We start from the raw sequence: 16174 nt of genomic DNA, 5'->3' as shown, positions 1-16174 counted from the left end.
ATGAGATGCCCCTGGTACCTTTTTCATAGGTTTTTTTGAGTTTGGCAAGGACACAGGGGCCCCATGATCCCCTATTGCCCAGGGGCCCCATGAGTTGTCAGTCCGCCCCTGACCCACATACCCCAATACACCATTCTGCTTAGAGTATAAAAGAACATTTATGAGACCTACAACTCCATTGTTCAAAAACATGAACTAAAATTGAAGACAATGGAAACAGTGACATTTCCATGGACAACAATGTATAAGAACAAATGATCAGAACCTAGAAGTATCCATATCATCCAAGATGGCTGGTTACATTGGCAGAGACTGGGCCAAAAATACTGAGTACCTGGCACAAGGGAAGGTAAAAAAATGTGAATCTTAGTTTACGGCCAATGAGTATTAAGCTTACCTTGAGGGGACTGCTCTTAACCAATCATAGATTACATCTGATTGGGTGCAGTTAGATACTGCACCCTAGAAATTGTTACTGCCCTTCGCACTATCTAAGGCTCTTAGAGGGTCAATATCTCCTATGAAGTAGACTGGCCTCTATTGTTGGTGTAACACCCAGTAACAGGGTTAATGCAGTGCTCATGTATCCCTCAGCAACCAATTAAATTGTCTAAAAATTAACAGAATTAAAGCAGTTTCATGCATTTTTCACAGAGAAATCCGATAAGTGGCAAAAGCCAATTTTCACTTAGTTCTGTGATAAAAAATTTAATTGGGAAAGGTCAGTTAATGTCAGATGTGAATTAACTGTCCATTGTTGTCCCAGAGATGGACCGTAACTTTGCTTGTCCAGGGTGGAGAAGGCATGAGGTCACATGTCCTTCTTGGACAGTAAGTTGAGGATTATTTGGGAAGACCTTCAATGTGACATTCCGCACCTTTGTGATGAGTTTGAAACCCTCCTCCACAGATGACAATCTGAGTCTGGCTAAGGAACTAGAATCCTTTCTGCAGGGGGCAGCACACAAGTCGTATAGGCAGCAGGCAGTGCACCAATCACATAGGTAGGGGGCAGCACATAAATCATATAAGCAGGGGGCAGTACAAACATTGTATATGCAGGGGGCAGTACACAAGTCATATAGACAGGGGGCAGCACACAAGTCATATAGACAGGGGGCAGTACACATGCAGAAGGAGGCACACACATTGTATAGACAAGAGGCAGCACACAAGTCATATAGGCTGGGGCAGCACTTGAGTCATATAGGCAGGGGGCAGTACAGAAGTCATAATGGTGGGGGCAGCACAAAAGTCATGTAGGCAAGGGGCAGCACACAAGGCGTGTAGGCAAGGGGCAGCACACAAGGCGTGTAGGCAAGGGGCAGCACACGAGTCGTGTAGGCAGGGGGCAGCACACAAGGCATGTAGGCAGGGGGCAGCACACAAGGCATGTAGGCAAGGGGCAGCACACAAGGCGTGTAGGCAAGGGGCAGCACACAAGGCGTGTAGGCAGGGGGCAGCACACAAGGCATGTAGGCAAGGGGCAGCACACAAGGCGTGTAGGCAGGGGCAGCACACAAGGCGTGTAGGCAAGGGGCAGCACACAAGGCGTGTAGGCAGGGGGCAGCATACAAGGCGTGTAGGCAGGGGGCAGCACACAAGTCATGTAGGCAGCACACGAGTCGTGTAGGCAGGGGGCAGCACACAAGGCGTGTAGGCAGGGGGCAGCACACAAGGCGTGTAGGCAGGGGGCAGCACACGAGTCGTGTAGGCAGGGGGCAGCACACAAGGCGTGTAGGCAAGGGGCAGCACACAAGTCGTATAGGCAGGGGGCAGCACACAAGGCGTGTAGGCAAGGGGCAGCACACAAGGCGTGTAGGCAGGGGGCAGCACACAAGTCATGTAGGCAGGGGGCCGCACATAAATCATATAAGCAGGAGGCAGCACACAAATTGTATAGGCAGGGGTAGCATACAAGTCATGTAGGCAGGGGGTAGCACTCAAGCTGTATAGGCACAGGGCAATATATAAGTTGTATAGGCGGGGGTAGTACACAAGTCGTATAAGCAGGGTGTAGTACACAAGTCGTTTAGGAAGAGGGCAGCACACAACCTGTATAGGCAGAGGGCAGCATGCAACATTTATAGGCAAGGGTAGGGTACAAGTTGTATAGGCAGTGGGCAGTACGCCCATCAAATAGGCAGAGAGCAGCACACAAATTGTATAGACCAGGGGCAGTACACCTATCATATAGGCAGGGGGCAACACACAAGTGACATTCGCAGGGGGCAACACACAAGTCACATTCGCAGGGGGGGCAGCACACAAGTATGCATTGACAGGGGGCAGCATACCAGTATATAGAAAGGGGGCAACACACAAGTTTTAAAGGCAAGGGGCAGTGCACAAGTCAAATAGGCAGAAGGCAACACAAAAATTGTACTGTACACCAGCCGTATTGGCAGGGAGCTCCACTTAAGTCTTATAAGCAGGGGGCAGTACACAAGTCTTTAGGTAGGGGGCAGCACACAAGTCATATTGGCAAGGGACAGTACACAAGTCTTTAGGTAGGGGGCAGCACACAAGTCATATTGGCAAGGGACAGTACACAAGTCTTTAGGTAGGGGGCAGCACACAAGTCATATTGGCAAGGGACAGTACACAAGTCTTTAGGTAGGGGGCAGCACACAAGTCATATAGGCAGGGGGCAGTACACATGCAGAAGGAGGCACACACATTGTATAGGCAAGATCCAGCACACAAGTCATATAGGCATGGAGCAGTACACAAGTCTTTAGGTAGGGGGCAGCACACAAGTCATATAGACAGGGGACAGTACACAAGTCTTTAGGTAGGGGGCAGCACACAACTCATATAGACGGGGCAGCACACAAGTCATATAGACAGGGGACAGTACACAAGTCTTTAGGTAGGGGGCAGCACACAAGTCATATAGACAGGGGGCAGTACACATGTCATATAGACAGGGGGCAGCACACAAGCCTTTAGGTAGGGGGCAGCACACAAGTCATATTGGCAAGGGGCAGTACACATGCAGAAGGACGCACAAACATTGTATAGACAAGAGGCAGCACACAAGTCATATAGGCAGGGGGCAGTACAGAAGTCATGTAGGCAGGGGGCAGCACACAAGTCATATAGGAGGGGGGCAGCACACATGTCATATAGGAGGGGGGCAGCACACAAGTTGTGTAGGCAGGGGGCAGTACACAAGTCATATAGACAGGGGGCAGCACACATGCAGAAGGAGGCACACACATTGTATAGGCAAGAGGCAGCACGCAAATCATATAGGCAGGGGGCAGTACACAAGTATTTAGGTAGGGGGCAGCACACAAGTCATATAGGCAGGGGGCAGCACACAAGTCTTTAGGTAGGGGGCAGCACACAAGTCATATAGGCAGGGGGCAGTACACATGCAGAAGGAGGCACAAACATTGTATAGGCAAGAGGCTGCACACAAGTCATATAGACAGGGGGCAGCACGCAAATCATACAGATGGGGGGCAGTACACAAGTCATGTAGGCAGGGGGCAGCACACAAGTCATATAGACAGGGGGCAGCACACGAATCATACAGATGGGGGGCAGTACAGAAGTCATATGGACAGGAGGCAGTACACAAGCTGCCAAATCATCTGGGACACAAGCCCGTTTTTTGCCTATCTTAGGAAAGCGTCCTCGGATTCCTGCCACCTATATTACACATCTCTGTGTATTCTGCCTATGTCTGAACCACACTATGTTGTCACATTCCATTTATATATTATTTCACAACATACTCTGAAGAACGCACTGAGACATGGAATGTTGAGAATGGTTCATCTAATCCACAATAAAGCTGAAAACAATGTAAATTGGTGAGGGCAGCACTGGCTGAACCTAGAGGTAGATTCCAGGACTTGTTTCTGAAGGAGTAGTAGATACAGAAAACCATATCCCAACAGAGGCACGTTCTGTGATATAAAAGAAAAATGACCTCATTGCAGAGTTTTATATTATAAGACCACTATGACTGGTGTCTGTAAGATGGAACGCTCCTTTAAGCCAAGATCGCCTGATTATCAGAGATTGTAAAGGCATTTCAGCTGATGTTTTGGCAGGATTGAGTATCCGTTAATAATATATTGGATGACATGGTCCCATATCAAGTAAAGTATAAGTGAGTCAATTATTTGTAAAGCAAGATCATTTGAGACTTAGCTGGTCAATAGGCCATCTAGTAGTCTAGTTAGTAGCCGGCTAGTAGGCTAATAGTAGATTGAAGATACAGGTGTGTGAGGACCGCATTGGCTGTGCTTCTATCATCTGTCACACAATAAGGACCATTGCAAGTTGGCCCTGTTGGTGCCCCAGTCTAAGCAGGTTGACCGGTTTGATCAAAGTCACCTGCTTGCCCTGGTATCTGCCCCAATGGACACAACCTAGATGGCCTAGTTTCACTATTGAAGCTTGCCATTGACAGCGAGTTGATAAGTGATGCAAAGATTTCCCATCCCGATGTCTCATATCCACAATCTGATCAACTGGCCTTCATGTTCTTCAGTAGAAGCAAAAACAGTCCTTGACTTCCACTTCTCATGCACTGTACATAACTTTGCCAATGCAGGACTGAATTTTAGAAGCCAGCAACTGGTAGACTTTGTAGACACCTACAAGCTGTTCTTACCTAAGGTGGGCAATGCCAACCCTAAGGACCAGCATCTTTTATTGGCTTGACTTGTCCAAATCACTGATGAAGGATGACTGCATGAAAAAATAATGGAACCCCTTCTTCCTCTGCTGTATATTAATGCATTATTAGTACTTTCTGTTATTTTTCAAGGACGGGGCATGAGGGCCGAGTGGTAAACTAGAGCCAGCAATAAAGAGCCCTCACAGAACGTACGACACAAGCCTTACAGTGTTCCATCAAACATCAAAGAACAAAACGTATGTGTATCATGTTTATATAGCACTACTAAACACCAGAGACCTCAGAGGGGAAGTGGAATAAAATGGGCACCATACGTGGACCCAAGACAAGGGGTTCTTTGTTTTCGGGGGTGGAGGAATGCTCCCCTTACTGACATTCCAAAGCGGAGTACAATAAGGCAAAGGAACTAGTTACAGACAGTAAAATAAACTTACAACACTATAAAAAAAAAGAGGAATAAAAATACATAAATCAAAATGTATTAAGGATCCTGAGGAATTATCTAAATACCACAGAAAGAACAGCACAAAGGACAGCTACATTTTTTACCCTTTGGAGAACACATTAGGGGAACCCATATTGACCAATCAACAATTGCATTCCTGTTTAGACCTAGAATCTAATTGGTTGCTATGGGTTACTGCGCTCCTTTCATAAACCGTAAGGCTGCTTCGTATTTTCATCCTTTTATAAAGAGATCCTGCATTATGGGGATATGACATAGACCATGTCTAAAAGTGGAGACTACAAAAAAAAAAAATTTATTGACACAAAGTATGCCAAATAAAAAAAACATTAACCTAATATGAAAAAAAAAGGCGCGCATTTTTTAATGACGTTTGTACTAATTCTTGATGGCCCCTTTGGGAATCAAAGCGCAAATACTGTCCTATACTGTCTCAAGGAAGCAAGTTCTTCCTTTAAATAGTGATATCGATAATATGTTGCTGCTTATGGCATACAGTGGACAACTTTTCAAAAGGTCCATAGGATTAGGGGGCCCCACTGCTTCCATCTAGGGTCACTAACTAGTTTATAATCTGGGGTGCCATGGCAGTAATTGGCAGGGGGTGCCAAACAAGGAAGAGAAAACTGAAAGCCAATCTATCAAGGAGTGGGCTGTTGCTGAGAGTAGGATACCAACTGGAGTTACCTGGAGGTAATAAGGAAGCAAATTCTTCATCTACATTGTGTTGTAGCCTATGGCATACAGTGGACATCATTTGACAAATACAGCCCGGACAAGGTGCATTGCATTCAGGGGCCCCACAAATTCCATAGACTGGGATGCCATGGTAGTAAGTGGCGGGGGAGGGGGGGGGTTGATCAATGAATAGAAAACTGCAAGCCAGTCTAACCAGGCATGGGCTGTTGCTGAGAGTAGAATACTTTCTGGAGATACCTGTACCAATAGAGGTCACTTTCACCGTTAAAGGAAGAAAATTCTTCGTCTACATTGTGTTGTAGCCTATGGCATACAGTGGACATCAATTGACAAATACAGCCCAGACAAGGTGTATTGCATTCAGGGGCCCCACAAAGTCCATAGACTGGGATTCCACGGTAGTAAGTGGCGGGGGGGGGGGAATTAATCAATGAACAGAAAACTGCAAGCCAGTCTTTCAAGGAGTGGGCTGTTGCTGAGAGTAGAATACCATCTGGAGATACCTGTACCAATAGAGGTCACTTTCACCATTGAAGGAAGCAGATTCTTCATCTACATTGTGTTGTAGCCTATGGCATACAGTGGACATCAATTTGCAAATACAGCCCAGACAAGGTGCACTGCATTCAGGGGCCCTACAGCTTCCATCTGACGTTGCTTACTAGTTTATAGTGCGGGGGGTGCCATGGCAGTGGATGGCAGGGGGGTCTGGGCAAATGAACAGAAAGCTGAAAGCCAGTATAGTAAAGGAGTAGGCTGTTGCTGAGAGTAGGATACCACCTGGGGACATTATATATTTCCTGATGATAAGGGGAAGATAGGGGAAGACAATTACCGCTTGTTATTTTATTATTTCCGGTTATTTCCATAAAATATTTTCAGTACAATTTTTCTCAATAAATAATGTACCAAAAAACAGTTCTGATGCACTGCAAATGCCAGCCAACCAGATCAGTTAATACAGTATCAGACCAAGAGGAAACAACTATGCTTTGTAAAGATAGATTACTGAATCCTGTATGCCGATCTTTACTCATCAATCAAATAATCGATGTCTAGGCTTCAGGAAACATACTGCCTTTAGGAAAGGAAAGCATGGTATCTCGTGTATGTCCAACTCTACCAATGTGGGCAATGGGCAGGTAACAAGTCCAAGCAATTTGACTGTGCTATACACAGAGTCCCCCCCCCCCCTCCACAACAGAGTCCCCCTTCACATCAAAAGCCCCCCTTACACACCAGGGTCCCCATCTTGAGCATTGCTCCCAACATGTAAGGGTTAACTAGTCGGAGATGATAAATGGTGACCGATCATCGTAGATGAAATGTTTGAAACACGGTGGGGAATTTTTGGTGCAGCCAAATGTAAGGGTTCCATTTTCTGCAGGATAAAGGCAATAACTTTTTTGGGTGGTGTTGGCCAGGTTGTGGGATAGATGGAGTTACAGGAGATGCCATCTTGTAACCAATACAGAGGAGCCAAGTAGATTGCATTGTGACTTACCGGTGCTTGGGGTGCCACCAAGTGGACCAGTAAAAGGAACCCAAGAGCTGGGAACCAGACCATCTTTTCCCCCCGGGATCCTTCAACCCCTCCGCTGGCTGCCTACGGTCCCTGTGTCCCCCTCGCTCCTCTGGATTGCAGCCCCTGAGTGAGGGGTGTCTGACTCCTGATTGAGTTCACTCTGCTGGTCCTGGGATGTGGAGAGGCAGGGGGCTTCAGAGCAGTGGAGGAGGAGGAGAGAGAGACTGAGCAAAGGGAGGGAAGACAAGCTGAAACCCACCTATGAGTGGGGGCATGGGTGATTGGCAGCTGGAGTCCCTGGAATGCAAGGAAAAACAAGGACACGGGAGAGGTGGCAACCTAGACAGTCCAGTCCCAGCTCAGCATGAACCCACAGGGATGGACCATCCTCCTACCAGAAAATAGACATCTCCTGAAGGTCCTCCTGGCACACAAAGGGTTAGATTTAGAAGAAGGATACAACCTTCAACCAGCAGAAAATCTCCCAATTTTAGGTTGAAAATTTGTCTCCCAATATACCCCAGAGCGTTGCAAGCGCAAAGTGTACATTTATCTTTGTACCTCGAAAAATAATATTAGGCGTACCTCACAAGTTCATAGGACACCTTAAAATATATCTCACATCAAATGTAAGGAAATAGACATTCTGTTATTATTCAGGATTTACATTGAGCCATCAGTTTATACATTGCTTCTCTTCTGTCATTGTACTAATATTTGCAACGTTGTTATCGCCACTCCAGCAGCGTGCAACAGTGATTGTCCTCCGAGGATGCCATAAGCTGCACTGTGCACGACAGCCAGCTGGGTGACTCCAGCAGCTGAAGGCTTCAGATGTATTAAAACATTCTGCATCAATCAGCAAAAAAAAAATTGGAAGCAAGGATGGGTTAGGACCAGGGACGGACTGACAACTCATGGGGCCCCCGGGCAATAGGGGGTCATGGGGCCCCTGTGTTCTCGCCCACACCCAAAAAAGCCTATGAAAGGTACCAGGGGTATCTCATGAGGCCCCCTACTGACCCCGGGCCCTCGGGCAGTGTCTTAGTGTTCGAATGGTTAGTCCGCCCCTGGTTAGGACGGGGTGGATAAACATGATCCCTCCAACTTTTGTACAACTACAAGTCCCATGAGGCATTGCAAGATTCTGACAATTACAAACATGACTCCCTGAGGCATGATGGGACTTATAGTTCTACACCAGCTGAAGGGCTAGAGTCTGCCCACCCCTGGGTTAAGAGGACACAGCCATGCAAAGAGTTGACAAAGAGGAACTCTTGAAGCTGTGTCCAATACAGGAAGGCAAAGAGCAATCACCAGTATTGCCTGTGGTGTCTCTGCAGGTGGTCACCCCCATACCTGGCTTACCATACACTGTGTAAGGAGGCGGCCATCTTGGTAAGGGCATGGCTTTGCTTCCTCATTCCAGTGCCTCCAGCAAGGAGAACAGTGAGCTGCACAGCAGTGATACAGTATCAGGATCTCCTGAGACTTGCACTCAGAGGCAGCAGTGTCATAGAGCAGTGGACTCCGAACTGTGGCCTGGGGGCCAGATGTGGCCCTTTGCTTGCTTTTATCTGGCCCTTGAAGCAGTACTCCTGCCACTGACACTTAAATTCAAGAACTCTATGGGATAAATAATTTCCGCAGATGTCAGCTTGGGCGTATTGTCACACAATGGATAGAATGTCACCGTCCATGTCAAGTGTTATTTCTAGAAATACTCCAGCAAAGGGGGGGGGGGGGGGGGTCAGTGACTCCACCGCTCAGCAGGCAGTTGCAGAAAAGATGTAGGAATCCTTGCACTACATAGTTGTTGGTAGACCTACAGGAGATTTACAATCAGATTGTCACGTGTGTGGTGAGCTTTAGATCGCATTGCAATCTCAACCAAAACTGGAGTGGAAAGTTCAGTCGCACTTTTTAATTGCCACGTGTATAGCCAGATTGACCAGGGAGAGAGGAAAACCAGGTTCAGATTAGCAATTTTATTTTCTTGTTCCTTAGATTTAAAATTGAACTCAGGGATATGCAGATATTGTCCGTTCACCTTCTGTATTCTTCCTTGAATCTCAATGTGCTGTGTCTATTTCTTCCAGATCTCTGAAGTAATCCAGTGAAATTTTCCCTCTGAACATTAAAGACCAGTCCCTGCTGCTCGTCTCCTTCTGCAGGGTGACTGGTCTTGTCTCCGCCCCCTTCTGTAGTTTTCTGCAGGCAGCCTGTTGTGGGTGTAGCTTGCTAGGTCCCTCCCACAGCTCTGCTCTCCGCACAGCATAGTGATGATGTTACTTTTACAAGGTAATATCTGGGTTTACAAAACCATTTGGTGCAATAAAATCCCAATTTTTGGGTAGACCCCAGAACAGGAATAGAGGGGAAATCTTCCAATGGGGACACCACTTCTGGTGACAACCAAGGAATTCCTTCGGGATTTCCTCTTCCTGTTATGGCTACAGGATAGGAAGTGAAGCCACCCCAATAGAACACAGATGGCAACAAAAAAAAAAAAACAGGACAGAGGTTATAAAAAGTTTTGGTTTGGATTTCTCACCTTTGTGGCTCTTGAGTTATATATTTAACAATTGAGGATGCTAGGTGCCTGGCTGAGTGAGGTCTGAGTTCCTGGTCCATAGTTCCAGCCAACTAGTGTTTTTAGAAGGAGGTCCACAATGGTAGCCAACATCTCTCTTGCATGTTTCCTTTAGGCTCGGTTCACACCTACAGGTGCAACCAAGTGTGGCAATGTTGCATATAGGGCAGCTAATTCATTTCAAGGAACTCATCCATGACCCCCCCCAATACCCCCTCCCCCGACACAAACACCCTCCAAACCACATCAAATAGTGGGTGTGGTCAAATTTAATGAACAGTGGGAGGGTCTTAAAGGGGCATTAAATACCAGGAATACATTACGTACAGAGTGCAGAGTTTGGGGGTGCGCTGCATACTGAGTGCAGAGTTCAGGGGTGTACTAAATACAAAGTGCAGAGTTCGGGGGTGTACTACAGAGTGCAGAGGTCAGGGGTGTTCTACATACAGAGTGCAGAGTTAAGAGGTGTACTACATACAGAGTGCAGAGTTCGGGGGTGTACTAAATACAGAGTGCAGAGTTTGGGGGTGTACTACAGAGTGCAGAATTCAGGGGTGTACTACATACAGAGTGCAGAGTTCAGGAGTGTACTACATACAGAGTGCAGAGTTTGGGGGTGTACTACAGAGTGCAGAGTTCAGGAGTGTACTACATACAGAGTGCAGAGCTAAGAGGTGTACTACATACAGAGTGCAGAGTTCAGGGGTGTACTAAATACAGAGTGCAGAGTTTTGGGGTGTACTACAGAGTGCAGAGTTCAGGGGTGTACTACATACAGAGTGCAGAGTTCAGGGGTGTACTACATACAGAGTGCAGGGGTGTACTACATACAGAGTGCAGAGTTCAGGGGTGTACTACATACAGAGTGCAGAGTTCAGGGGTGTACTACATACAGAGTGCAGAGTTCACGGGTGTACTACATACAGAGTGCAGAGTTCACGGGTGTACTACATACAGAGTGCAGAGTTCGGGGGTGTACTAAATACAGAGTGCAGAGTTTTGGGGTGTACTACAGAGTGCAGAATTCAGGGGTGTACTACATACAGAGTGCAGAGTTCAGGAGTGTACTACATACAGAGTGCAGAGTTCAGGAGTGTACTACATACAGAGTGCAGAGCTAAGAGGTGTACTACATACAGAGTGCAGAGTTTGGGGGTGTACTAAATACAGAGTGCAGAGTTCGGGGGTGTACTACAGAGTGCAGAGTTCAGGAGTGTACTACATACAGAGTGCAGAGCTAAGAGGTGTACTACATACAGAGTGCAGAGTTCAGGGGTGTACTAAATACAGTGTGCAGAGTGCAGAGTTTTGGGGTGTACTACAGAGTGCAGAGCTAAGAGGTGTACTACATACAGAGTGCAGAGTTCAGGGGTGTACTACATACAGAGTGCCGGGGTGTACTACATACAGAGTGCAGAGTTCAGGGGTGTACTACATACAGAGTGCAGAGTTCACGGGTGTACTACATACAGAGTGCAGAGTTCACGGGTGTACTACATACAGAGTGCAGAGGTGTACTACATACAGAGTGCAGAGTTCAGGGGTGTAGTACATACAGATTGCAGAGTTAAGGGGTGTACTACATACAGAGTGTAGAGGTGAACTACATACAGAGTGCAGAGTTAAGGGGTGTACTACATACAGTTGGCAGAGTTAAGGGGTGTACTACATACAGACTGCAGAGTTCAGGAGTGTACTACATACAGAGTGCAGAGTTAAGGGGTGTACTACATACAGAGTGCAGAGTTAAGGGGTGTACTACATACAGAGTGCAGAGTTCACGGGTGTACTACATACAGAGTGCAGAGTTCGGGGGTGTACTAAATACAGAGTGCAGAGTTTTGGGGTGTACTACAGAGTGCAGAATTCAGGGGTGTACTACATACAGAGTGCAGAGTTCAGGAGTGTACTACATACAGAGTGCAGAGTTCAGGAGTGTACTACATACAGAGTGCAGAGCTAAGAGGTGTACTACATACAGAGTGCAGAGTTCAGGGGTGTACTAAATACAGTGTGCAGAGTGCAGAGTTTTGGGGTGTACTACAGAGTGCAGAGCTAAGAGGTGTACTACATACAGAGTGCAGAGTTCAGGGGTGTACTACATACAGAGTGCCGGGGTGTACTACATACAGAGTGCAGAGTTCAGGGGTGTACTACATACAGAGTGCAGAGTTCACGGGTGTACTACATACAGAGTGCAGAGTTCACGGGTGTACTACATACAGAGTGCAGAGGTGTACTACATACAGAGTGCAGAGTTCAGGGGTGTAGTACATACAGATTGCAGAGTTAAGGGGTGTACTACATACAGAGTGTAGAGGTGAACTACATACAGAGTGCAGAGTTAAGGGGTGTACTACATACAGTTGGCAGAGTTAAGGGGTGTACTACATACAGACTGCAGAGTTCAGGAGTGTACTACATACAGAGTGCAGAGTTAAGGGGTGTACTACATACAGAGTGCAGAGTTAAGGGGTGTACTACATACAGAGTGCAGAGTTCAGGAGTGTACTACATACAGAGTGCAGAGTTAAGGGGTGTACTACATACAGAGTGCAGAGTTCAGGGGTGTACTACATACAGAGTGCAGCGTTAAGGGGTGTACTACATACAGTGTGCAGAGTTCAGGGGTGTACTACATACAGTGTGCAGAGTTAAGGGGTGTACTACATACAGTGTGCAGAGTTCAGGGGTGTACTACATACAGAGGGCAGCGTTAAGGGGTGTACTACATACAGAGTGCAGCGTTAAGGGGTGTACTACATACAGAGTGCAGAGTTCAGGGGTGTACTACATACAGAGTGCAGAGTTTGGGGGTGTACTACATACAGAGTGCAGAGTTCAGGGGTGTACTACATACAGAGTGCAGAGTTAAGGGGTGTACTACATACAGAGTGCAGAGTTCAGGGGTGTACTACATACAGTGTGCAGAGTTCAGGGGTGTACTACATACAGAGGGCAGAGTTTGGGGGTGCGCTGCATACAGAGTGCAGAGTTCAGTCTTCTTTCACTGCTGCTTACCTCTGCATCCCCCATCCACATCTCACTCTCACCCCACTTCAGCTCTGACCTCTGCATGCAACCCCCCTCCACTGTCCCCATCTCCCCCCTTAAAAGCTCCACCAGCTTCCATGTCTTTCTTTTGTTACTGTATTAAGCTGTAGCACTCAGTCGGCTCCAATACTTCACCGCACACTGTAGGTGGGTCCGCCTCTCACTTGCAGGTCGAACATCCATTGGGGGTCTGGGGGCTTCCACACTGCACCCCGGATACCTGCATCTCCCATCTTGCACTCAGTGGGACCACTCAGGAGTAGTAGGCCGCTCTGTGTAATGTGATGGTGCCGCTCCAAGCTGGAGCTAATCACCTCACCAGTATGGAGGGGGAGCAGTGTCCATAAATGTCTCCAGTCTTGCAAGCATGGTGAACAAGGATGCCACACTAATCACTCATGGAATCCTGTATGAAGATGGCCTCCACCGTCACTCTGGCCACCCCAACTGACGCGTTTCACCCGCCTTACCGGTACGGTATGGAGGAGCATGTGACCAAGCCCCCCTTGGGTGGGGTAAAACGCATCAGTGGGCATAGCCGGAGTGACAACTGAGGCCATCTACATAAAGGATTCCATGAGTGATTAGAGTGGCATCCTTCCTCACACTATGCTTGCAAGACTGGAGCCACGCAGGAGATTAGATCTGTGGGAGCCGTTGGACTTCTGTGTTTACAAGTGATGGTGCTGAGCAGGGGCCCGGGGGGACACAAGGGGAGAGAGGGCCTGAGCTAGAGTTGGTGGAACCAAGTTCCAGGTGAAAAAAAGTCCTATGTGGGAGCGACAGTAACAGTTAACGACACCTCCACGTGTCTGTTAAATGGCAGTGCCAAAAAAATCATGATTTTGTGCACATTTCCGGCACGCAAAGGTCTGAACCTAGTCTTAGGGCCCATTTGCAGCTGTGCATGGGAAAATAAAAACAGCACAAGTGCGTCTCTCTAACTGCCCATTCAAAAATAATGGATTGCGATCACCTAATGCGCGCTAACACAATGCGTGAGCCTTCGATGTCCTGCTACTGAAGTGATGGCCATCAACCAGCTGAAGGCCAACTCCAGGCAACAATTTTTGAAGGTATTGGCTGGAGCTGGACTTCTTTTTTCCAGAAGGAATAAAATGTAGTTCTCACCTTCCATCGGACTGTTTACTATGGGCGCTACCTCCCTGGGAAGGGTGTTTGAGGTCCTTTATTGAACATTCCTGGTCTTTGGGTTTAAGATGTTTGTCAAGGAGGATTTGAGGAATGTGACAACTCTCCGTTACTGGACCAAGTGACCAACAGCCTCGGGGTCACGTATGCTTCCCACCACCCACCTTTAAATGAAATCTTTACTTGCACAGATGGAGTATGCACCCTTACGAGCAATGGGAACTAAACACGTATGCTTTAAGATGGCCACACGTTACAATCTGCTTGTAGAACTTTTGTTTATACCTACAACCAGGGGTGGACTGACAACTCATGGGGCCCCCGGGCAATAGGGGATCATGGGGCCCCTGTGTCCTTGCCCAAACTCAAAAAAGCCTATGAAAATGGTACCAGGGGCATCTCATAGGGCCCCCTACTGACCCCGGGCCCTTGGGCAGTGCCTGAGTTTCCAAATGGTCAGTCTGCTCCTGCCTACAACTATGCAGTACTTGGATCTACCTGAACCCCCAAATTATGGAGTTGCTAAAAAGACCCCGATTACTCTGATCTGATCATTCAGTTCAACAAAAATCTTCCTCTAAGATTACATGTATATTAAATGTGCTCCATCCATGTTTTTTACCTGTAGAATCCTCCCTTGTGTAGACATCTAAAAGCCATCAGACTGCCACTGGGATGCCGCCATCTTGGATCTGACATCAGCAGCCCCAGAGCTGTCACTCATGCCACACTCTCTAGATCCTTCCCTGGCAGCTACATAAAAGGGAGGAGAGGGGCAGGTGCTGGGCCAGCATGGACAGTAAGTAGACACAAAAGAAAACGAGGAGCATCCAATCACTGCCTTGTGAAACAGTAGTGACATCATTCACCTTGGCAAGACTCTGATACTGGAGGTTAACCAGGGTGTACCTGTGCAGCGGGGAGACCGCAAGAGATCGCAGGATGGGTGAACCAAACTTGCTGGGATGACGGGCGATCAGCAGGCACTGGCGCTCTGTCCTGGAGAAGCAGTGACATGTCTCTTTAAATCCTGCATTTATTGGCCAACCAGGCTAACATGTGGCCAGCTTAAGGCTTCATCATGCCCATGGATGCATTAGCCCATGCAGAGTGTATTTATGGTGCCCGAAAACGCAGCTCCGGGATTACCCAGGGGTGGAAATACGCAGCATATTTATACTACACAGGTGAATGCGCCCTTGTGCATGAAGGCCAACTCAAAGAAAACTAAAGTGTGACTCTACACAACTTTCTATGTTGGTGGGGGGGATAGGGTGGGGTCCAGGTTTAGGTAACCTGGGCACACCAGCCGTCATGCAACTACAAATCCCATAATGCACTGCAAGCCTGACTCCCCAGAGCCCTGACTCCCCAGAGCCCTGACTCCCCAGAGGCCTGACTCCCCAGAGGCCTGACTCCCCAGAGGCCTGACTCCCCAGAGGCCTGACTCCCCAGAGCCCTGACTCCCAAAGGCATGATGGGATTTGAAATTTTAGCACAGCATGAGCACCAGGGTTGCCTACCCCTGAGTTAGCTCCTCTGCCATTTGTGGCCCCATTGGGGAGGTTTACCATCTCATCCTGTTGGTCTGTGCACAAACTGTAAAGCATCAAGTAGGGACACAGGCAGCAATAAAAAAAGCTGACAGAGGTTCTAACCCTCCCCCCACTCTATTAGAAAAGGGGTACTTTGTCTACTGCTACAAATTTCCCCTGAAATCATCACCAGGACAAGTAACGAGAGGAAATCTCCCCTTGTGTACTAAAAGAGGCACATGCGCTGTGTCGTGCCACCACACGCAGCTTCTTTGGTGTGCTGCGGCTCGTTCAAAATGAATGGGCTTCTTAATGCAACGCAGGTAAGCTGCACAGTCACATGCACCCGGTAATAAAATGCACAGGCGTGCACTCGGCCAATGAACAGCACCTCCATTGGGACTCACCTCACACTCGTCTTCTGGATTCTTCTCTCCACCTTTCTGATTGCACTCAGCTGAAATCTAAGCCGATCATTCAGTCTATTGGC

At 47.7% G+C, this 16174-nt stretch overlaps 1 protein-coding gene across 1 annotated transcript in view; it reads right to left on the bottom strand.

The window, feature by feature from the left end:
• COL9A3 (collagen type IX alpha 3 chain) overlaps positions 1 to 7577 on the bottom strand; it is a 66075-nt gene extending 58498 nt beyond the window's left edge. Inside the window, exon 1 of the mRNA XM_089661551.1 lies at positions 7330 to 7577. Coding sequence (XP_089517677.1) covers positions 7330 to 7392 — 63 coding nt within the window. The 5' untranslated portion in view covers positions 7393 to 7577. The remainder of the gene's footprint in view (positions 1 to 7329) is intronic.
• Positions 7578 to 16174: the final 8597 nt, after the last annotated feature.

The sequence above is a fragment of the Staurois parvus genome, unplaced genomic scaffold, assembly GCF_062004578.1.
Source record: "Staurois parvus isolate SC_StPar_1 unplaced genomic scaffold, SC_StPar_1.0 ptg001349l, whole genome shotgun sequence".
Classification (NCBI taxonomy): Eukaryota; Metazoa; Chordata; class Amphibia; order Anura; family Ranidae; genus Staurois; species Staurois parvus.
The sequence above is the reverse complement of the archived record's forward strand: the minus strand, read 5'-3'. Positions and strand labels throughout refer to the sequence as shown.